Below are 24,626 nucleotides of genomic sequence, written 5' to 3'. Positions count from 1 at the left end.
GTTTACGTCTGTGCAAGCTAATTTGTTTTATATAAAACAAATTGAACACAAATATATTGGGTTTGGACTGGAACAATAACTAAGGGTATTTTGTAATTTTATGATATTATTATCTATAAACAACTACTGTTATACGTTTTCTAAAGTTAGTTTAGGATTCATGGACAACGTAATTGGAGATAAATGGGATCTATTAGGCTTCATTTATACATTTCTTATTCAAACTCCACTTTAATACTTCTTGTATTTTGTAATTACAATTCTAAAAGTTCACTCTATATTTTTTTACTATATTTATATTTACCCATTTGTCAATATATAACCACTAAGATCAGTGAATTTAATTAATCTTGAATCCAACCAAACACACCTAGTGCTTATTTCAGCCACACTTTGTTATTAAGAGATCAAGCAAAGTTAGTGTATGAAAGAAAATTCATAATTGAAATATATCAAATGTCTTTGAAATTCTTGCTAGAGCAAAGAGTGATTCAACTCCAACATTAGAAGTGGATAGTCAAATTGCTCGGTTATACCTTTGAGGTAATTTACAAGTCTGAATTGGAAAATAAAGTATTAACAAATATAATTGTTAAATTATCTATAACAGTTATAACAGTTTGTTAGTTGAATTCTGTTTGTAAATAACTGTTGTAAGTCGGTTAATTAGTTTGTAAATAACAATTGCTAGACTGTTAATTAGTTTCATTTCCATGTATCAAAGCTCACTTATAAAAAGGGAAAGTCTGCAAATAGAATAAGTGAAAGTTAATAGAAGAATTTCTTCACACATCTCTCTCAAACTCAATAAGGTATCAAAGCAATTCTGCAAAGGAGAGTTAAATTGTTGTTCAAAAGTCAGAGTATCCTCGTGCAGTCTTCATCATGACAACACCAGAGAGTTCAACGTCCGACAATTGTAACCCTTCATCTCCAATTACTCCCTCTGATCTCAACTGAATCCCTCTATTCTTCACCATTCGATTATCCCGTATCTACGCCACTAGCATGATCAAGTAACTATTCCTCATGGAGCAGAGCCATGAAACTTGCATTATCTGGGAAGAATAAAATTGGATTCATTACAGGTACGATAAAAAAACCAGCAGAAGGTAATCTCTTATCAACATGGAAATGTAACAATGATGCCATAGCTTCTTGGATCATCAATTCAGTCTCAAAAGAAATTGCAGCAAGTGATAAAAAACGATCGTGTGTTGATTATGGTACAATCAATTTTGAATAGTGCATCGAATAAATTATCGTTAAAAACTTCTAAACAAATGATTGTTTAGATCGTGTAGTTCGTTTAAACGAAGGAAAAAAGGTTTTCTATGATAAACATAAAAGAGATAAAATAGGTTTACAGAATCTTGTCGAAAATAGTGAAGATGAAGTAGAAGTAGAAGATGAAGTAGAAGTAGAAGATTTAAACAGGTTCACAAAATCTTGTCGTAAATGATGAATATGAAGTAGAAGAGTTAAACGAAAGAATAAATCATTTAAAAATAAAATAATAAAGGAACAAGAAAAAAAATGTACAAATATGAAAATTATGAAAATAATTTGGCTTTTAGTTTTGGTTGATGTAAATGATCCTATTTTTCATGTAAAATCATTCTATTATTTCCATTACATGTGGATTGAAATCCCAATCACAGTATGGTGTTATAGAGTATAGACGTTTGGTGAGATGTGACGCCGGGGCTGCCTGCTGTTCATATATACCGCAATAACTTTCACGCCGACACGTCCTAATTTCGTGTACATTTGAAATTCTGTTTTCATTACTATTACATTCAAATTCCAATCCTGTTCATCAATTTAAATTCCTGGTTTTTTTTTTTGTTAATTTCACAATCCTTTAAATTCTCTTAACCAATTGATAACCCCAATTTAAGAAATTAAGAATCAGGTATGTACCATTGAATTTTGCTTACCCCTACCGGTTTCTTTCTGATGTTTCATTTCATACCCTACAATTTAACTTTGCAATGGACAATGTTCAATCGTTTCGTGTTTTTGCTGATCACGCTTTCAGTAATTTGATTCTGGATTGACACCCATCGTTTTTTTGGGGTAAATGACTTCATTCTCGTTGTGTATTGCAATTGGGATTTTAAATTAGTCCGTGTTCTATGTAATTATTGTTTGATCGAGAAAACTATCAGTTCATTTTTCCCAATATGTTATCCCCGATGAAGAATTCTCTTCTTCAATATAAGTTGTAGTTTACGTTGGTAATCATATGGATCTCATTCTTAAAGTGTTTCCGTTATTCAGTTCGATTTGGAACTACACAAAATGTTTTTCTTCAGCCCATCTATTTATTTTTGAATCTGCAGTGGAAGGTGGAAGGAGGAATTGTAAACATGATCACTGTAATGTTAGAACGTTTTGAATCACTGATACGTAATATCTTAGTTAATTCTTTAAAAAACAAAAAACAAAAATCAAAGTTTATCGTTTATTTTTCTCTTTTTATTTTCTTTGACGTAATTTATGTAATTTAAGTTCACACTCCCCAGCATGTTCAACTGTTCTTTTTTTGCTGAAACAATTTGACTGAGGTGCTGATGCTGGTTCAAATTTTATCATAGTTGTTTAGGTGTTAACTCAAAGATGGTGAAGCTTACAATGATTGCCCGTGTTACTGACGGTCTTCCTCTTGCTGAGGGACTAGATGATGGTCGTGATTTGAGAGATGCTGAATATTACAAGCAGCAAGCCAAATCGTTGTTTAAGAACTTATCAACAGGACAGAATGAACCTTCGAGGATGTCTGTTGAAACTGGCGCTTATGTCTTTCAGTATCCTTGCAACATGCAAGATTGTTTTCCTTGCAATCTTAGATTAGAGTATCAAATGCCCTACTCTCCATACCCCATTGTTGTTATTTTTTCCTTTCAAAGTACTCTAAAACAAATCTTGTTTGCCTTCTACTCTCTTGGGTTTATATTTGTAAATTTTAATAAGTTCATCCTTATCCATTCAGTATTTACTTTGAGATCAGATTTGAATTTTTTTTAAATATAATGTTTCTTTCAGTTTGAACTATGTGATAGATGATATCAAGGTCCAAATGCTGTTTTAGTTACCTACGAATAACGATCTCTTATTCTCTAATTTGTCCAGGAATGATTTCTACTGGTTTTATTTTATAAGATCTTATCTTTTGACCTTTTGGTTTACTTTACTGTCAATGACTATGAAAGGGATGTTTGGTCTTCTCTAATTGGGTTAGGGGTCTCTGTTTTGTTCTTTCTCTTTTTGTACACCATTTAGGCAATACCAAGTGCACCAAATCAGAATGTATAGTTGGTACTGAAACTTTCTTGAACATTGCAGTTGATTCCATTTCTTCTCATATTTATTGATACTATTGATACTATTCTCTTAAAAGTGTCTGGATTTAACGTTTACTTGATGAACTCTATGAAGTACACCAAATAATGACTCGAAATGTTCAGGAAGTTCTTGGTGTGGGTGAAAAGTTAGATCGTAAGATGCCTTTCCCTTTATGCTTCCTCTCTCTCTAGCCTTTCTCTCTCAAACACTTGCACATACAAACAAAAAACCAGAGGAGAGGAATACATTTCTAGGTTAGTTGTTTAATTTGTTCATGAGTGTATTATGCCTGTGGAATTATAAAGAGCCAGTTCTGAAATTTGTGAATACAAGCAATGTGCAAGGTTCAAAGTGCAAGGAAGTGATTAGTTGATAACTTGTTTCCTGCTTCCTGCAACATGTGGGACTAGTTTCCTTCTTCTGGTGGTTGGGGATTTTCTTTTTCAGAGTGGGTGGAAGGTTGTATGGATTTGAAAAAGAAAGAAAAACAAGAACCTCTTGTCCTGCTTTACATGAGTATATCTGCATTTTGTTTTGAAACACCTGACAAACATAAATATAGAACTTTTGCAATCCGTATTGTTTCTTAACGCATTGGCTGGTTATGTCTTGTGGTCAATACTTGACTAGATTGTAAAAATGCATTCCATTTCTAGTTTTATTGAAAGCATCTCAGCATATATGTATTCCATTGTGATTTGAAGAGTTGGGAGGATTTGAATTTGAACTTGGTTGAGCAACTCTTTTGATTTGGTTTGGTCTAATCTTCGGCTCATACTGTTCTGATTAGCCTAAATATTGTTGCAGATTTAAGTGAAGAGTCCTGCTTCCCTTTTTCTGTACACTTTCTGAGGATATAATTCTCTATAACACTAGATGTTTTATTTCTTGTGCTTGAAGGTATTCTCTTATTATTAATTTTGCAGAGGTTAGTGAAATGTCAAGTCGATTAACATCAGAATCTCGCATTTATGCTGACAAGGCAAAGGATTTGAATCGATAGGTTAGCTTTTTCATGTGTGGTTTTACTTCCAACCTGCTTCTGGAAAAGTCTGTTTGTCTTATACGGGTATTTGATTTGTTATCTATATGAAATGAATGCATACTGTTGCCGCGAATCTTAGTACAGGTAGCTGCTGTTATTATCCCTCCTATATTATGTACTTATGTTTACGAAGCATACTTCTATTATACCCTTGTCATTTTAATAGCTCTCAATTTGTATCCCCCCTATATTATTATGTCATTGTTATGATTTTAGATTTTTACAATTTTCTAGGAATGAATTTTTAGTGATATCCATTTGGCAGTTGTGAAAACTGAAACCTTAAAGATTAACTGAGATATTAAGCGTTGAAGCTGAATATGGACTTGAGCTTCACTTCTAAATGTCTTATAAGGGGAAAAAAAGAAACTTCACTGCTAGACGAATGTTGTTAACATACACCTGTCTTGCAAAGATTTTCATTCCTAAACTGTGTTCAGAGGGTGTGTTTGACATGACGATAAGCTTTAGTGATGCTTGTTTTGTACGATTTGAATTAAACATTATTAGCAATAACCTATCAAGTGGGATTGTTTTGAAGAGATGTAAAGTTGTTGGGGGCTGGGAGACCATTTTACTTTTCTTCAATAAGAAAACTCTCGGGGAGGTACCTCTATGATATGTCGAGGTCTCCAGTATAATGCTGCGGAAAGTAACCCAATAAATCTATTATTTTCCTGGTGTTTTTAAAACTTTACCAGTCACTGATAATGTGTTCACATTCTATGCTTTCTTCTATTTGTAGGCTTTGATTCGGAAGTGGGCGCCCGTAGCTATCGTGCTTGGGGTTGTTATTCTCTTATTCTGGGTGAAATCAAAGATTTGGTAAGCCAGTTGCCAATTCTTGTCTGGATTATTGTGAGTCTCCTCTTCAATGCATTGGTTTGCTGCTTCCACTTTTGGATTAATTCTCCAGAGCATGGAGTCCATTTTTCAACTTCCAAATCCGGATTGTAGTTCCAGCTTGATCACTGAATTAAAACACACGTTTTGTACAATAGGGGAAAGGTGCTCCCTCTTCCACAGTGAGGATTCCCTCCACTCAACAGTCAGATTAGAGAAAAAATTACATCTTTTGTATGGCAAGGATTGACCATTTATAGATCTGTGTCTTTCTTTTCTCCACATTTGTGGTGGTGGGTGGGTGGATGTGTATTGAACTGCATTACTTCTGTTCTATATTTTCTACAGGATGGTATTCCTTCTGTGTCCTTTTACTTACATAATATTGAATAAAATATAATGTTGCACACAGCTGAACCCAGAATCCACTCATTTTGCCTTCTTTTTATGAATTTGTTATGGAAAAATGAGTCTTGGCACATCTCTGGAAAGCAACAGAGTTGAATCATCGTGCGATTGATAAAAATGATATTGGGTCTCAATGTTTGGGCTAGGTCTATTTGATGTTCGGCCCATATTTATACAAGTTTGTTTGATAACAAGCATATCTGGCCACGACATGGGGATTATCAATGTCTAAAATTGTCTGGCATGTTCCACCAATCATTGGCGGTAATATTTATGAATTCAAGAAAAACCAAAGTAGTAATTGAGGAGGTACTAACAAGTTCAAAAAATTAATTTGATCGATATTTTGTAAATTGCACGCTTTCATTAGCAACATTTCTGTCTACAACTTCCAATTCAACTTTCGACCCATTCTCCACTGAACGCTGCCCTTTCGAGCTTGCCAGCTACGATCCTAATAAAATCAAGGTAAACAGTGATTTCAGCCTTTTGAACTGTTCGTGGCAATAATCATGTTTTTCTGTTCATGAACAAGTGACTAACTGTTATTTCTTAGATTCTATCTGTCAGCTCTACTTTCTGTTGGTGAACTGCTTTCGTAAGTCAGTTTTTGTGAATATGATTATTTGTAGTCCATTTCATTTTGAGTAATAATGTTTGTGGGTCATCTTGCTTTTCTCTGTTTCTGATGCCTTTACAATGTTCATTGCTTCAGTTTTACTTGTCATGAAAATCACCCTCTAAACTAATAATTATCAATTAATATTTGTGACTCTATATGTACTGTTAATTTGTCAAGTTCCACATCGGTAATTTGGTTACCCAATATGCTTGTATTGTGATTTTCAGTCGGGAAACTCTCCGCATCCTCAATAAGTAGGTTAAGATCGTTGCAGAGAAAAAAAAGTTGCAAAATTGCGTAACATATTATTTACAAAGTTTCTCTCTGTCTCTCTCTTCTCAGAAAAAGACTAAAGAACCAAATCCAATGATTGAACTTCTGGGCAAGACCTTCCTATATTCTTCAACTGTTTGAACGACATATGCTTTATTAGTCCTCTCGTTAAGTATTTTCTTTGACTTGATTACTGGGTGTTGTGGAGAACTCACTCTTGTCTCCATTAATTGGATGCATTATCCAAAATTGATTGTACCAAAAGCTCTTATTATTAATTTCAAGAAAGTTGAGAAAGTTCTCTTAATTCAATCCACTGTGCTTTACGACCTTCAATGGTTTGTGTGGCATTTGTTACTTCTAAAAAGTTTTAGTATCAATCACTTGAAGATGTACTGGTCTCTATTTTGTCAGGTTAACATGTCTTCAGAACCAGTGAACATAAATGACTTCAAAGAATTGGCGAGGTTGGCACTTCCAAAAATGTACTACGATTTCTACTCCGGGGGAGCTGAGGACGAACACACTCTTCGAGAGAACATACAAGCTTTCTATAGAATCACGTAATTTTGAAGCTAACTAATAATTACTTTGAAAAAGTCATGCTATATGTTATTCATGGTTTCTATGGTTTATAGGATTCGACCTCGTGTTCTCATAGATGTGAGCAAAATTGATATGTCAACAACCATATTGGGACATCACGTCTCCGCACCTATCCTGGTTGCTCCCACTGCTGCACATAAGTTGGCATTCCATGAAGGTTAAACCCTTTGGTTTATAGCTAGTTGAGAATTTATTTTCAGAATACTTTTTCTTCATCGTATCTGTGTTCTTTCAGGAGAAATAGCCACCGCCAGGGCAGCTGCTGCTGTAAAAACTATAATGGTACTGGACCTAATGTGACTACAAGTTGTAAGTTATTTTACTCGTTCAACTTGGTAACTTAATTAGCTGCTTTCCTTGCAGGTTCTGTCCTACTCCTCGACCTGTTCAATAGAGGAAATTGCCTCTAGCTGTAATTCTGTCCGTTTCTTCCAATTATATGTAAATGACACTTCTTTTGCACATTTTACTATCCCTCTTTCAGTCCTTTCCTGTTGCATCAATCCAATTGTTTGCAATTTTTTAATAGTTTCTCATTCTGTAATCATTAGATTTTCAAAAGGCGTGATATCTCGGCTCTGCTAGTACAAAGAGCTGAGAGGTTTGGATACAAAGCAATTATCTTGACTGTTGATACACCTCGACTTGGTAGAAGGGAGGCTGACATAAAGAACAAGTATCAATGCTTCATATCTCAGTTTCTTTTCATAGAATATTTTCTATTCCTATCTTTACATACCAATTGTAAGCTATGCCTTAGTTTTTGTCTTATCTGGAATAACACTTGATCAAATTTGTAGGATGATTGCACCTCCAGTGAAAAGTCTTGAAGGCCTCATTTCTATTGACGTTAAGTCTGTGAGTAATATTTTGATAATCTGGTTTAGAACATTAGAAGTACAACTCATAAACACAATGGCGGAATTTTTTATCTTACTTGATCAGTAGTCTGGTTCCCTTTCCCTCAAGCGTGCTACCATCTACCATGCATCTTAATTCATGTCAAATTTTAAAACCTCATTTCTACTGCTCCTAAGATTATTTACAACTCACAATCATTTATGTAGGATCAAGGTTCAAAATTAGAAACTTATGCCAACGAGATGTTGGATGCATCTCTACGCTGGGAAGTATGTCTGATGAACTGCTCACACTCCATGTATGTTTATTTTATTTCTATATTATTTATAACATTTTAACATTTACAGGATATAGGGTGGTTAAGATCAATCACTACTCTGCCAATTCTAATAAAGGGGGTTCTCACTCATGAAGATGGTAAGTTTAAGTTGTATTTTAAGAATATAAGAATCAAGAAATGAAGCCTCGGATGAGTTATTTAGTGCCCATTGATAGGTGACTTGGTTATTTAACATGTTTGGTGATTGGCAGCAACCAAAGCTGTGGAAGCAGGTGTTGATGGAATTATTGTGTCCAATCATGGAGCCCGCCAGTTAGACTTTGCTCCTGCCACTATTTCTGTCCTTGAAGAGGTAAGTTTCATTATATACTACTTCTATATTAGCAAAATATGCGAAAATATGAAGATAAAATTACTTCAATATCTGCATAAGCATGAACGAATTTCCACGTGACTTCAACTAGATTAGAATGAGAGACAAGCTTTATGAAGTACAGTTAAAAAATATTATCCAACATCTACGTCTTTCCTTTACTAATTAAGTGTAATCTTTATCAGTAAGGTTATTTTAACAGGAATTTTGATGCAGGTTGTGCACGCTGTCAAGGGTAAAATCCCTGTGCTCTTAGATGGTGGTGTGCGGCGAGGCACAGATGTGTTCAAGGCCCTAGCCCTTGGTGCTCAGGCAGTCTTGGTAAAATTCCATATCTATTCAACTTTTCTTTTTCTTTAAATTCACGAATGCACTACTAAGCACAAATTTAAAAGTTTAGAAAGTTTAAGGTCAATTATAAAATTCCATAAGTTATTTTTTAAGAAATTTAAATATATCAGTAACCTACTGGAAACAAAGTTTACAGTTGAGAGAATAAATTGACTTTTTTAAAGTTAAAAGGGACCTGTGATCAATTGGATATTTTTTAAGTTAAACTTCGTAATTTAATCCACATTTTTGTGTGATCAATTAGATACTTTTTAAGTTCAGAGGTTACGATAGATACAAATTTGAAACTTAAGAGATTAAACTTGTAATTTAACCTACATTTTTCATTCCAAAAACAAAAGGTCTCCAATGTTAAATCTGTGCTAAACAATGTTAGCTGAAATAATGGGGCTGTTGATTTCAACTGAAAATTTAATTATGTTTCTTGTCTCTGAGAAACAACGATCCCTTAAAGACTGGATTGCTTGATTATATGGGGATGGATATTGTTTCTGATGTTAGAGAATTGGTTGTGATTTGATTCAGATAGGGAGACCAGTTTTATATGGGCTAGCAGCAAAGGGAGAGGAGGGAGTAATAACAGTGTTGGAAATGCTGAAAAATGAGTTAGAGACAAGTATGGCACTTTCTGGTTGCCCAAGCATCAAGGACATTACTCGAAGCCATGTGAGGACACACTATGATAATCTACCATCAATGTTGTAATGGCTTCGCCCTGTATATGATTTAAGTTAATGAGTTTGAATTCACGTTCAAGTATTTAATTTTGAAAATAAGTCATTTTAATAAAATATATAGTATTTTAAAATTAAATCGTTTTAGTAAAATATAGAGCTAGTCAAAATATGCAACAATCATTACAAAACTAGCTTGTGCGAGTATACAAAATTTTCAAGTAAATTCTTATTTCTGCAAGGATTAAGTCGTAGCTTTTACTAAATGACAACACTTGAGCGAATTTACCTAATTTACCTCTGACAAAATCTAAAACTCAATTTTACAATTCTACTAATAAAATTTGTAAAGAAATGTAGGATGAGCTTATAAAACTAAGAACTCAACTGTAAAAAGAAGTAAGTATATTGTCGATGATGGTGGTGGTTGTCACTAGAATTGGGTGCCGGGTTGTAGCCCGAAGGGGTGGTTGAAGTATATTGTCAATGATGAACTTTGCTGGAGTGAAGTCATTTGAAAATATTGGAAAGAGGAAGAGCTCCTACAGTACCTCAATAAATGTACAAACCATTTCTCACATTGATGAACATCTTTAGCATGTAATTGCAATGCTAGAGATTTTGGTATATATGCTAAAATGGAAAAGATTCAAATACAGATCAGTGAATGTACAAAAAATTGGATATAGGTTGCTTCCTCCTTTCGCGGTTGTGTAGTTTTGGTTCTTTCAGTCGAGGATTTCTATCATTGATTTTTGTTACCTAAATTCTTAATCCGTCTCTCTTTCTATTTACTAAACTCAAACAATGTGCTAGCTTACACTCAACCATTTAAGTGTCTTGTGGTGATCCCTTGGTGTGGTTCCATTATCTTCCTTTTCTTCTTGGTATACCCTATATAGCTTGATTTAAGGTGCATGGAAGAAGAGGAGTGACCAAATTGATAAGTGTTGGGCCATAGATTTTGAAGCAAAAAGAAAGAAAAAAGAAAAAGAGGAATGGAAGAGGGAAGTGATCACAGGTGTTGATAAACAGTTTTCTTTCTGTACTAACAATTAGTGCATTTGTTGACTTTTTTATTCTTTTAAGGATAAAGGTATTTATCCAACTATCTCATTTTATTTTATTTTTTAATTTTAAGAATATTGATGAAACTTTATAAAGTTTGGAGAATATTTTTGAATAAAAAATTACAACGTTAAAGGGTACACTCCATACTTTAGAAACTTCATTTGATTAACTGCCAAACTTTCAGCATGTAGATTACAGAAGTGCCAAATATGAAGCAAACACATCAAAGCATAGAATGAAGCTTATCATAGTGCGTCCTCACATGGCTTCTAGTAATGTCCTTGATGCTTGGGCAACCAGAAAGTGCCATACTTGTCTCTAACTCATTTTTCAGCATTTCCAACACTGTTCTTACTCCCTCCTCTCCCTTTGCTGCTAGCCCATATAAAACTGGTCTCCCTATCTGAATCAAATCACAGCCAATTCTAACATCAGAAACAATATTCATACCCATATAATCAAACAATCCACTCTTTAAATTTCAAGTTCAATCTCTCAAGTTTCAAATTTGTCTACTTGGTCCATGATCTTTAAAATTCTCATTAGTTTCTCAATTGTTAACAATGTTCAATAGGTTCCTTGATCTATTTCTAGAAATGAACTTTTACCTAATCAATGTAAAATTGAATTTTATGTCCAGTGGAATGTGTTTAGTGTTAGATTCATGAATTTTAAATAGTGTCGAATATGAAGAATCTTACAAGGACTGCCTGCGCACCAAGGGCTAATGCCTTGAACACATCTGTCCCTCGCCGAACACCGCCATCTAACAGCACAGGAACTTTACCCTTCACAGCATGAACTACCTGCATTAAACTCTCTGTTTAAGAAACACTACCGACGAATTATGACCACGGTTATCGGTAAACTAACTGTGCAAGTGTTATTGGATGACGTTTTCCAGTTATACTTGATAAAGCTTGTTGTCTCTAATTCTAATCAAGTAGAAATCATGTGAATATTTCTTTATACAGAATTTGGAGTCAATTTTATGTCCCTATTTTTCACATCTTTTGGTAATATAGAAGTAATAGTACATAATGAAACTTACCTCTTCAAGGACAGTTACAGTGGCAGGAGCAAAGTCTAGTTGACGAGCCCCATGATTTGACACAATAATTCCATCAACACCTGCTTCCACAGCTTTGGTTGCTGCCAAGCAAATTATCAACCATGTTAAATAACCAAATCACTTCATCAATGGATATGAAAGCCCTGTTTGATAACGTTTTTATTATCGGTTTCCTGTTTCTTCTTTTTGTTTTTTTTTTTTTTTTTCTCTTTTAATATCATTGAGAAAGAACTTAAACTTTACCATCTTCATGAGTGAGAATCCCCTTGATCAGAATTGGCAAAGTAGTGATTGATCTTAACCACTGTATATCCTGTGTGGATACTAAAATATTACAAACCAAACTGAAAACAAAGTAGACCGTTTTCACATACACGGAGTTTAAATGCACATATATACTTACTTCCCAACGCATAGAGTCATCCAAGGTTTTGTTAGCAAAAGTTTCAAATTTGGAACCTTGATCCTGCATAAGTTTATTGCAATCCAGTAAAACAATAATAAGCATTATTGGGATTCTTCTCATATTGTATTTGTACTCACAGGGATAACGTCAATGGTTACGAGGCCTTCAAGATTCTTCTCTGGAACTGCAATCATCCTAAAAAAAACCAAAGCATAGCTTTAGCTTAGAATTAAGAAATATTTGAAGGGAAGAAAGAAAGAGAGAATGTGAATGCATTGTTATGGTTACTTGTTCCTTATGTCGTTCTCCCTTCTACCAAGGCGTGGAGTATCAACAGTTAGAACAATTGCCTTGTATCCATATCTCTCAGCTCTCTCTAGTAGCTGCCTTGACACATTGCGCCTTTTGAATATCTGATCATACACTCTAAATTGAGCATATATTTTTCGTAGTGATTTTGTTATAAAACACGTTTAATTGACATTAAATTGATTTTAAATAATTATTTCAAAACCTTATTTGATTAAAAATTGAATACTAAAATTTGGAAAGGAAAGTGGGATTTACATATAATTGAAAGAAACGGACAGCATTGCAACTAGAGGCAACTTCCTCTATTGAAAAGGATGAAGAGTATGACAAGACCTACAAAACAAAACCAAAATAATTCATTCCATTATCAAATTGCATAACTAAAATATCTTCATACTATTAAATCTTTTATTTTTATCTTATAAGAAATGGAAAAATCGAACCACACACCTCTTCATTTCTAATTTCTAATGCATCTATATACCGCTTTACGCTCACTTTCATAATTTTATTATGTACCATATGAATTTTTTTAATAACAAAAAAATTTACAAATATAATAAAATCTATATCTAATTCTTACCAAAAGTGTATCACAAAACGTGGCTATATACACACTTTGATTGTAGCCTTAAAAAGTATTATACATAACAAGTATACTTCATTATTTAGAAACTTATTTCATGTGCTATTTTGTTTCTGTAAATTTAATATTGCTAACTTGAATTAATTGAAATTTGAAGTAACACTGAATGAACAGTTTGATACCAATCCAAAAAGAGATATAGTTGAAAATGTTAAGTAAAAATATGGAACGTAAAAGTAGAAAAACAAAAAATGAGTACCATAATAGTTTTAGCAGCTGCAGCTGCCCTGGCTGTGGCTAGTTCACCTAAAACAACAAATAATCATATTATATATGATAAAAAAGAAAGTAGAATGAAAATGAGTGTCTCAAACTAAATAAGAAATAATAATACACCAAAGAATGGTAATTTGTTGAATTAACCTTCATGGAAAGCCAACTTATGTGCGGCAGTGGGAGCAACTAATATAGGTGAAGAGATTGGATATCCTAATATAGTTGTTGATGTATCAATTTGGCTCACGTCTACAAGAACTCGAGGTCGAATCCTATGTATTTATATAAAGACTATGAATAAATAATGTAGAACCATGTGTTGTGTTTTCTTCTTCAAAGCTAAGTATAATGGAACGAGTTCATCATTAGGTTATGTTGAAAATTAATTTGATAAAAAATTACGTGATTCTTTGAAAAGCTTGTATGTTGTCTCTAAGTGTGTGTTCATCTTCAGCTCCACCAGCGTAGAAATCATAGTACATTTTTGGAAGTGCCAATTTAGCCAATTCTTTGAAGTCTTCCACTTTCACTGGGTCTGATGATATTTTGGCCTGACAAGATATACACCTACATCATCCTTTTAGGATCCATATGTAATATATTAATATAACCTTTGTTTACATCATTCTTTTAGGATTCATATATAATATAATATAACGTTTGTTTTTAGGAAAACTAGGGTAGATATAACACGTTTTTATAAGGTTTCATTTGGAAAAATATAGCCAAAATAAGAATGGGTTCATATTTTTAGGAAAACAACTTTTCAGCACTTGCTCTTTTCTTTATTAAAGAAAAATTCCCTTAACCAAATTGCCCTCATCCATCCTTAATGTAACTTTATTGGAATATATTATATACAATGAGAAATATGGAGTAGGTTAATTACAAGGAGTGCCTGAGTAGCATGGACTAATGCCTTAAACACATCAGTTCCTCGATCCACAAAGCTGGCGTAGTAATCGTAATATAATTTTGGAAGTGACTGCTTAGCTAATTCTTGCAACTCATCCACATTGATCACTGTTTCATTTGACATTTTAATCCTGCACATAAAATACCACACTAACAACATTAATTTAATCATTTATCTATTGTATACATATACATATAGATACATACATCTATATATAGTATAATATTAAATTAATTAGCAAGTGCATGATAATGCATCCAAACAAATATCAACCAAAAAAGTAACTTAATTTATGTTCTTCAACCTCATACATTAGGAAAGATTAAGAGATCCTCACAATATATATATTACAATTACAATTGTACCATATACATTAGCTACTTTTTTTATCATTGATCAAATTTTATATTATTAAATCTAAAGGAGCATTTTTGAAAGAGACCATCTTGATTGATAGGGACAATGTTAAAATCCCAAATGGAAAAAAATTCAATAAGTTATAAAATATACATGGATTAGTCCTTTCATTTTCAATTTGTTTTTAACTAGAACTCTATGTTATATATCAAATACTAAACAAGGATTGTTTTGGAGTTCGTAATGGAATGTAAACTAAATTCATGTTTGGATTGAGCATTTTTTTTGTCTTAATTGTAATACCAAACCTATTCGTTCGTTTTTCACCGTTTTCAATCCAACCCTCTTCTCCATTTATTTACATTTCACAATCTCATTTTCGTTTCATTTTCGATACCGCTTTCTCACTTACTCTAATGCTACTCGTAAACTTGATTACATTCTAATCTCTCCAACAAAGAATATCATAACTTGGTTAACGTCAGAAGCCTGGCTTGTATAATAACTATTGGTTTACATAGAAATAAACAAACGATTGAAACAAAAAGAAACAAATAAAAGATAACTTTTTTACTACAACGACAATAAATAATGAACTAATAGGGAACACTGAAGCAGTAAATAACAAGAGAATTCATATTTAGTCGACAATATGCATGCATGTATAATAACATTGGTTACAAAAAATAAACAATAAAAGACTATACAAATAAATAACAAACAATAAAGCAGTAAATAACAAAGAAAACTCATACTTTCTGGAAGTACTTGAAATAAATCATAATGCATGGAGCAGAATATATATATGTAATGTAATGTTAATTAATGAGAAGAGAAAACAGTAACAAAGCTTACAGATAGCCAAACTTTATATTAATTGAGTAGAGAATATATGCAATAATGTAATGGCAGGATCGAGGATATATAAATTGTTGAAGGTGAAACACTAAGAGTGATGAGTCAAACTTCATATTTATAGGGGAACAAAATAACTGTTATCCAATGGTATAAAACAATACATATCTGTTTGATTGAAGATAACTTTGATTAACTTAATAGTAATTTGTTCAAAAGTTTTGCTAGACATGAATCCACAATAGATGACTGAGAATAAGATTTTGAGAATGAAACAAAAGATGCAAGGTTAATATATAAGATCACTGTGTATTTGATGTGCATTATTGATATGCAGATTTTGTATGTAATAAATGTGATACATTTCATTAATGTATTAATACTTCAATAAATAAATATAGTTAATTATTAACTTATACTTATAAAAATATAGTTTAATTAAGGCTTTTTTTTCTTTGAAAAAGTATAATGAAGTGCACTATATTACAATATTACCGTATAGAATAATTTTGAAGAAAAAAGTTCATGTGCCCACAACATGAAATAGCAAAAATATTCCACGATTAATTGATATATGCACATGCGAAAAACGATTTCATACCCAGTCTAAATGATATTGTACCAAATTTAAACAATCTATTAGTGTCTATTTTTATCTATGTGAGATGATAGACAATCGATCACCTAGATATTGTTACACGACCATGTAGTAAAAAAAAAAAAGAATAATAGAATACTTGGTAATAAAAAAAATATTGTTTTTATGAAAAAGATGTCGCCAAACACGAGAGATTAAGAAATTCTAAACGGAAATTTTTGAAATTTACAAAATAATTAAATTTACAAAAAAAATTAATTCGGGCTTCTGGAACATTTTTTTTGTTTAGTTATATGCTGGCTGTAAATATTTTTAATTTTGTTATATATATATATATATATATATATATATATATATATATATATATATATATAAATTAACCTTTAATTAATTTATTATAGGCAATGAATGGAGGAATAATCAGTAGAATAGTCAATTTCTTTTATTATTATTAAAATAAGAGGTTTTTTAAAAAATAGAACAAAACCCAAAAAAATATTTATATCCTAACAATTTTGAAAAAGGAAAAAGCTTACAAGCCTACCACATGAAATAAAAAAAAAAATATCTCGCAATTAATCAACTACACAGGCGTGAAAAAGATTTTAATTTAAACGATGTATAATATAGTCTAAAAGATTGTTTAGATATTGGTACACACGATGATCATTTAGATCTTGGTAAATGATCATTTGATTTATCACTTATCTATATGAGATAGACAATGATAGTGGTCTATCTAAATAAACAACTGATCATTTAGATATTGGTACACGATCTTGTACTGATATCTAAACTTGTACAAATATTTAAGGATCTTGGTACATTCTCTTGTACCAAAATGATCTTGCACAAAATCTAACTAATCTTGGTGCATGATCCTTTAGATCTTAGAAAACGATCGTTTAGATCTATCACTTATTTATTTGGAATAGATAATGATAGTAATCTGTCTTTGTCTATCAGCTAGAATAGATGACTGATCGTTTAGATTTTAGTACACGATCATGTAGTGAAAAAAGAAAAGAAATTCTGAAAAAAGAGATGAAGAAATAACGAACAAGAAAAAGTGAGAATATAAAGAAAGAGAGGTAATAACAAAAAAAATGATGCGCAAAATTTCAATACTCGTTTCAGAAAATTTAAAATCAACAAAGACAATTTTGAAATTTATAAAAAAAACAATGGTGGCTTCATGAGCTTTTTTTTCTTATGTTATACGGATCATAAATATTTTTCCGTTTTATTACATGTATGTAAATTAATCTTAAAATAATTCATATAACAGACAAATCTAACTAAAATTCAATTCAATTGATTTAAAGTCATAGATTATTAGTTAAATAATATTTTTTCTAAGAAAAAAAAACTCTTGAGTAATATTAATACATTAGGTCAGTTTAAAATATAATAAAACTATTATAAATACAATGATAGACCGTAATAGACATAGATAGAAATCTACCAATAATATATCAATACAATCTAAAAGTTTATCAGTAATAGATATCTATGATCTTGCTATTACGATTTTCACCATTGATTGAAAATATTTTTACCCTTATTTGTCATTCAAAACAAACTTCCTAATACATCCTCATCCACTGTATATCTATTTTGAAACAAAATGAACTATCATTAACTTATTACTAATTAAACAAAAAACTATGTTAGCTTAATATATGAGTACCAATTAAATTTTAAATAGTATGTTTTTATTATATACTTAATTAAAATACTAAAGAGGTGTAGTTGGAATAAATAGATATATGAAATAAAAAGAATGTGTTAAAAAAGAGTGGAGGAAAGAAAGTATATATATATATATTGAAGAAAAAGGAGGAGGAGAGAGTGAGATTTATAAAAACCCTTCAACTTTTAGAAAGAGCATCAAATACCGTTGACAGAAGAGTATAAAGAGAATATGAGAATAATAGCTTTGGGTATCAAATATCCTTTGACAAGAGTACAAAGAGAAAAGATGAGAATATATAATAACAAATAAAACGTCTCCAATCCCATCTCCATGAGAACAAATCTTATTCCCATGTCCCATCTTTCAAACATTATGCCAATACACAACTATCACCTTTCTATATATTCTATGTTTGTCTTGTATGATTTTAGACTCGAGGATATAGATCTAAATAAAATAGATGGACAGAGCGACAAAGACAACAAAATAATAAGGTTCAAGGTCAATTAGCGGACCAAGGGACCTGGGTTAACTTGATTAGTTAAACATCAAATCTACATGTTTGGCATCGACCATGTCTAATGTATGCACATGCTCGAAGGATTACCATAGAACTAAGATGGACCTATGAAAAGGTCCTCTCACTCAGGCAAAGTGAAGGTTGACCTAATTAGTAACAAGTTGTTGGGTATGTGTCCCAAACTCGTGGCTTGTGTGGCTTGTAATATTGTAAGCAATGTATTTGTTAATAAAATAATTGTTATTTTATTACGTTTTTTCTTTAATTGTGTAACAAAAACCCAAGGTTATTTTATAAAACTTGAATGGTAAGTAGTTGTAGTTGACACACAATATATTTTGTTTAAGTAATAACTCAAAAGGTCTATAGTATATAGATAAGTTTGGATATCTTCTCCTGGTAACACTAGATATGACCCATTTTGAAAGGTTACTATAATGTAGTCCAAATCGTTCATCTGGAGACATATTGATCAATCCAATATGTACGGTAAACATAAAGGTAACTAGATCTAAGCACAATAGAAGTAAAAATCGTAGGGTACTTCAAGATCGAACTCACAAGATTAAGAGGTAGTTTTAATTTTGTTCAAAACGGCAAACTTAATGAGACCAAAGATAAGTTAAAGTGGATTGTATTGTGAATACACAAGAATGTAAATTAGAAACAATAGATGGTGGTGGTCACACATGAGCTAATAATGCTTCAACCTTTCAGACTCTAGCTACATCAAAAGTGATTGAAAGAAGTTTTTGAGGTAGGGGTCGTTTATCGATTTAAAGATGCAAGAATTACTACAATTGCACATAATTAATGGTAAAGAAAAACTATCATGCAATAGTACAATAAAAACAATGTGAACCAAAGATGGGATTTGGGAGTTCTTGCAAAACTTCTCATCATTGAACAAAAAGATGCATTGCTAATTAGAAAGTTACGAAAAACATGCAAGAATTAATCTCTATTGCACTAAAGAATCAATACAATTACAAGAAGATACATGCAATAGCCTAAGAATTGATACTGTTAGAATTAGTGGGTTTGTTGTATATTGAAAGTCTGAGGGTTTATTAAAACTTTATAGTGCCTTCAATATTTTTCATTATTTTATTTTGGCTTCTATAACCTATAAATAAATGTTCCTTGTATCATTATGATATATAGAAAAATAATAAAAGAGAGAGCATCATGTGGTTTTTCTCCCTGTTCTAAGGTTTCAATGTAAAGTTGTTTGTTTCTTCTTCTTTTTTTTTTTTCAATATGGTATTAGAGCAAGGTATCGATGAAACCCTAGAAGGTTAAACACTTGTTGTAAACTAACAGAGGAGACAGCCGCCATTAGTGTTGTCATCGTCGATGCTCGTATTGGTGCTACCATGGATGAATGGTGATTTCGATGGCTTCAGACAACGTCGACCACCTAAACCCATCATTTTCTCTATTGTACACACCTCCACACGCCCCCATCGAAGACCCTGAACCTACCCATCCGTTCAAAAAATGCCGACCAACCCATCCTTACCACCTTTGCCTTCATCCATAGTTGTTAATGCCTTCAATGCGCCGCTTCAGGTTTTGCCATCTACCTCCGTCCAGCCATCATCGCTTCTGCTGTTCAACCTATATGTGTTGTCATCCACCAACTTTATTCCAAATCCTAGCAATCATCCCGGGGTTGGCCATCCTCAAATCTACTTAACATTTAAAGTTGGAGAGTCTTCGACACATTCCAACCCTAACGTGCAACCTCTACTTCTTCGAGTGTAGCTCATCAGCAACTAGAGGGCTTTGGCAGCAGATTGCAGCAATTGAGGCTAACTTAGAGGCAACATCCAAGACTCCTGGTCGTGGTCTTCATATATCTTTGCCAATGTATTTTGAGAATCTACTAACCTCATTCCCCTTTGTATCCTCTCCTTATGTGACTAATTCATTGGCTCAGTCTACAAGATATTTTTCAGGGGAAAAATTTAACGAAAATAACTATTTCTTATGGTCTCAGTCAGTGAAAATGGTTCTTAAAGAACGACATAAATTCAGTTTTCTGATAGGAGAAATATCTCATCCTCTACTTGAGGACCCTAAAAAACTGTACTAGAAATGAGAAGATTCTCTTCTTTGATCCACATTGATCAATAACATGGAGTTACATATTCGAAAACCTTTACTCTACGTTGCAACTGATAAAGATATTTGGGACACAACCCAGAAACTGTATTCCAAACGTCAAAATACCTCTCGCCTATATACAATACGAAAACAAGTACATGAATGCAAGCAAGAGACCATGAATGTTACATCTTTTTTAACAAGATCTCTCTTATCTAGCAGGAAATGGATCTATGAGAGAACTAGTCTGGAGTAGTCCCAGTGATAATGTATAGTACTCTAGAGTTGAAGAGATTGACATGATTTATGACTTTCTTGCTAGTCTTAACTCTAAGCTTGATATAGTTCGTGGACGTATATTGGGCCAGAGACCGATTCCCTTCTTCATGGAGTTCTGCTTTGAAATATAATCTGTCTTGAAGGATCTTACAAATGTTATGAATATTTCAACAATCTTGGCTATTGACTTCACTGCTTTTAGTGCGAGATCCTCTAGTGGCAGTGAAAAGAATGCAATGGAAAACTAGTTCCAGTCTATGATCATTGCATGAAACAATACCATACCAAGGCACAATGTTGAAAGTTACATGACCATCCTCCAAAAGGAAAAAAACATCCTTCAAACGACAAAAATAACACTAGATGGGTATATGTGAGTAAGTTTGCTGGACCTTCTCAACCACCTAATCTACATGAGAATCAGGTCAATCCCAGTCCTACTACTTTAGTTACCATTACCCAATCAAGTATACCTCGGTCCTTCAGTCTTATTAGTATTCATGAGAAGAAACCATGAATTATGGATTCTAGCGCCACAGTCCATTTAATTGGTTCCTCTGAATTATTTGTGTATTATGTTCCATGTGCGGGTAACAAAACAATTAAGATTGTAGATGGCTCCTTGGCCACTATTGTTGAAAAGGAGGAGATTTATCCCTGTGCAGGGCTCTCTTTACATCATGTGTTACATGTGCTCAAAATTTCTTATATTATGTTATCTATAAGCAAGATTACTTGTGATCTAAATTGCAAAGCAACATTTTTACCTGATTCTGCATTTTTTCAAGACTTGAGCTCACTGAGGATGATTGGCACTGCTCAGTCTAACAGGGGACTCTACCTTCTTGATGATGACATCTCTTCTAGGACTAGGCTTTTATCTTCTTATTTTACTACTTCTAAATAAGATTGCATGTTGTGGCATTTTCGTCTAGGCCAACCTAATTTTCAATATATGAAACACTTGTTTACTCATGTTTTTTATAAAATTGATGTGTCTACTTTATCTTGTGATGTGTGTATTCAGGCTAAACAACATTGGGGTATTTTTTTCCTTCCCAACCATACAAACCAATCCACCATTTCACTCTTGTTCATAATGATGTTTGAGGTCCTTCCAAGGTCACTACATCTAGAAAACAGTGGTTTGTAACTTTTATTGATAATCATACCCATCTTACTTGGGTTTTTCTCATCTTCGACAAATTTGAGGCTACCTCCATCTTTCGGGACTTTTGACACACTGTAGAGACGTAGTTCAATGTGAAAATTGCTATTTTACGAAGTAACAATGGTCGTGAATTCCAAAATCATACCTGCAATGGGTTTTTAGCCTTCAAAGAGATTGTCCACCAAAGTTCTTGTGCGTACACCCTTGTAACAAAATGGCATAGTCGAACATAAAAATCGTCATCTTTTGGAAGTAACTTGTTCTCTTATGTTGTCTACTTCCCTACCGTCATATCATTGAGGCAATATCATTCTTACTGCAGCCCCTCTCGTGTCTTACATCTCCAAACCCCCTTAGAGTGCCTTAAAGAGTCAGATCCCTCTACCCGTCACATTTCTGATGTTCCTCTCCAGGTGTTCGGGTGCACAGCCTATGTTTATATACATGGTCCTAACCTAACTAAGTTTGCTCCTTGAGCTCAAGCATGTGTCTTTGTTGGTTATCCTTTGCACCAACGAGGCTATAAATACTTTCATCTATCTTCTCGTAAGTACTTTGTCTCCAAGGATGTCACATTTCTTGAGGAGCATGCTTTCTTTCCCGTTAGCCTACTTCAAAGGCAGAGTGAGAATAGTAAAAGTGAAGAGTCTAACTGGGTGATTTCCTTAGAGTCTACCAGTTCTATTTTTGCTTCCCTACCTAACCCAAATCCCCATAAGACGGTCCTACCTACGAACCAAGTTCCTTGAAAAACTTACTATAGGAGGACTCTTAGAAAGGATGTTGGGTCTCCTACTACTCAGTCGGCTCCGGTCCAAGATTCCGAACTACTACAAGATCAAGGTATGACTGAATATTGATAACATTGACTCACATATTAACAATAAAATAAGTGAAAGTGACAGGTTCGAGACAACTATTCTTGAGAACATAGGTGAACAGAACGGTGTTAATACTAGGATCGTTTCAGATAGATAAGATAGTGATGGTGGAAGTGAGGTTATTGCAAAAGTTACGAATAATAACTGTCACACCACACCCCAAGCACCTACTTACTCGGCCCGAGATGTGACATGAAGTCAACCGATATCGCTCCCTTTCAGAACGATACCAACCGATCCTTGAACTTTAACCTTTAAACAATAAACAAGCGAAAACTAAGACACATAATTTTTTTAACACAACTGAGTAACACCTTTTATTAAGCAAACTTTACATATGTTTTTACAAACAAACAATAACCTTATTTACATAAAGCAAAACCCAACATCAACTTTCCCAAAACATAAATCTGTCACCACAACAAACCAACTAAACATAAGTACAAGATAACAAGACACACACGATAACAAAACAAAATCTTTTAGCAGTCAGATAGTAGCGATTCAGGCTTTGAGAACATGGTTTCTACCTAGAAAGTGAAAAAACATTTTGAAGAGTGTGAGCTAAACGAGCCTAGTGAGTGATATTTTTTCTAAATAAATTTTCATAAACTTTCTAGAAACAATATTTCATAAATCCTTTAAAACAGTAAACAATGAATAATAAACACTTAAAAAACAATAGTTTAATCCTTGTTTTTCCTACTCGAAACCCAAGTATATATCCTACGAGATGGTAGAGATTACTCAATATCAACTCGTTCATGAATTTCATATATGGACATCCACAGTCCCTGTTCTTATGAGGTAGGTGTCCCTAACTCGTTCCTACATATAAGTGTCATTGACGTTCCTTGTCCTATCCCATTAAGGGATGTTTTTAGATAACTTCATTTTGAGAAAAAACAAAATTTCATGGAATAAGTTGATACAAAAACAAAAGTTGAAGAACTAAATCGTTACAAACCAAAATTGATGGCAAAATTATTACTTTTATGAAACTTTAAGGAAGAAAAGTGTTTTTTTAACCTAAATTAAATCTAACTTATAAGTATTAATTGATATATTTAAATAACTAACTAATTATATAGTTATTTTTTTTTTCAAATTTAGCAAAATGAACTAAAATATCTACAAATATAACAAAATATCACAATCGGTCTGAAATAGACTTCTATTTGTATCTATCATGACATAGATAAACACAAATAGTAGCTTGTTGTGGTCTATCACAGATAATCTATGATTCTTTTGCTATAACTTTTAGTAGTTTTTGTCATTTAAAATAGTTTTTCTTAGCTTTATATGTCACACCCCCTCCTAGATTACATTCTCTTAGTCTAAGAGAAAGCGTGAAGCCAACAGATATCGTTCTCCTCTCAACGTTACCTTCTGACCCTTCTTAGAACTAAATCTGGAATCTAAAACTTACCTATATACCAAAAGCATAAGACATACAGACATTGCAGAAACCTAGAAACAAACTTTATAAATTAAATTAGCAGTGCAAACCCATAGCGCAATAACTAAGTTCTAACAAGTCTCATGTAGACAACATATATACAACATCCTAAAGACTAACTTTGATCATTCAACAACTTTTATTCAAAATACAGTTATGAACACATATATAAACAACTTGTATGTTTCAATTATAGGACCTACAATAATAAATCTCAAGATCTTTTAGCAGATAGACACGAGTAGTTAAGTTTTGGGTCCATGATCTCTATCTGAAAAGTGATAAAACATTTTGAAGAGCGTGAGTTAAAACTCAATGAGCAATTAATTTTTAAATAAAACATGCTTTCTTAAAACAGATTCCGTAAATAATCTC

General features: G+C 32.8%; 2 protein-coding genes across 12 annotated transcripts; one reads left to right on the top strand and one right to left on the bottom strand.

The window, feature by feature from the left end:
* The first annotated feature begins 5,855 nt into the window (after positions 1-5,855).
* LOC101205684 (peroxisomal (S)-2-hydroxy-acid oxidase GLO4) lies at positions 5,856-9,823 on the top strand. Of its 3 annotated transcripts, XM_031882897.1 has the most exons (13): positions 5,856-6,112; positions 6,609-6,706; positions 6,954-7,102; positions 7,178-7,302; positions 7,381-7,427; positions 7,509-7,586; positions 7,697-7,821; positions 7,946-8,003; positions 8,213-8,275; positions 8,354-8,423; positions 8,538-8,638; positions 8,876-8,980; positions 9,536-9,823. In XM_031882897.1, the coding sequence occupies exons 3-13, from the start codon at positions 6,960-6,962 to the stop codon at positions 9,713-9,715; spliced, it is 1,095 nt and encodes a 364-aa protein (XP_031738757.1). In that variant the 5' UTR covers positions 5,856-6,112; positions 6,609-6,706; positions 6,954-6,959; the 3' UTR covers positions 9,716-9,823. The 3 variants fall into 3 exon arrangements, with proteins under 3 accessions (XP_031738757.1, XP_004144438.2, XP_031738758.1); XM_004144390.3 differs by lacking the exon at positions 6,609-6,706 and having other exon boundaries at positions 5,858-6,112; XM_031882898.1 differs by lacking the exons at positions 5,856-6,112; positions 6,609-6,706 and adding an exon at positions 6,151-6,242.
* Positions 9,824-10,783: 960 nt separating this feature from the next.
* On the bottom strand, positions 10,784-15,666 carry LOC101214327 (peroxisomal (S)-2-hydroxy-acid oxidase GLO4). Of its 9 annotated transcripts, none has more exons than XM_011653415.2 (13): positions 15,536-15,666; positions 14,297-14,453; positions 13,810-13,958; positions 13,555-13,679; positions 13,391-13,437; positions 12,801-12,878; positions 12,522-12,646; positions 12,371-12,428; positions 12,231-12,293; positions 12,071-12,140; positions 11,807-11,907; positions 11,457-11,561; positions 10,784-11,158 (listed from the first exon to the last, which is right to left on the bottom strand). In XM_011653415.2, exons 1-13 carry the CDS (start codon positions 15,649-15,651, stop codon positions 10,979-10,981), a joined length of 1,374 nt encoding a protein of 457 aa, XP_011651717.2. In that variant the 5' UTR covers positions 15,652-15,666; the 3' UTR covers positions 10,784-10,978. The 9 variants fall into 9 exon arrangements, with proteins under 9 accessions (XP_011651717.2, XP_031738750.1, XP_011651718.1 ...); XM_031882890.1 differs by lacking the exon at positions 15,536-15,666 and adding an exon at positions 15,436-15,454; XM_011653416.2 differs by lacking the exon at positions 15,536-15,666 and having other exon boundaries at positions 13,810-13,974; positions 14,297-14,447.
* Between the last annotated feature and the right edge of the window lie 8,960 nt (positions 15,667-24,626).

This window comes from Cucumis sativus, chromosome 3 (genome assembly GCF_000004075.3).
Source record: "Cucumis sativus cultivar 9930 chromosome 3, Cucumber_9930_V3, whole genome shotgun sequence".
NCBI lineage: Eukaryota > Viridiplantae > Streptophyta > Magnoliopsida > Cucurbitales > Cucurbitaceae > Cucumis > Cucumis sativus.
The sequence above is the reverse complement of the archived record's forward strand: the minus strand, read 5'-3'. Positions and strand labels throughout refer to the sequence as shown.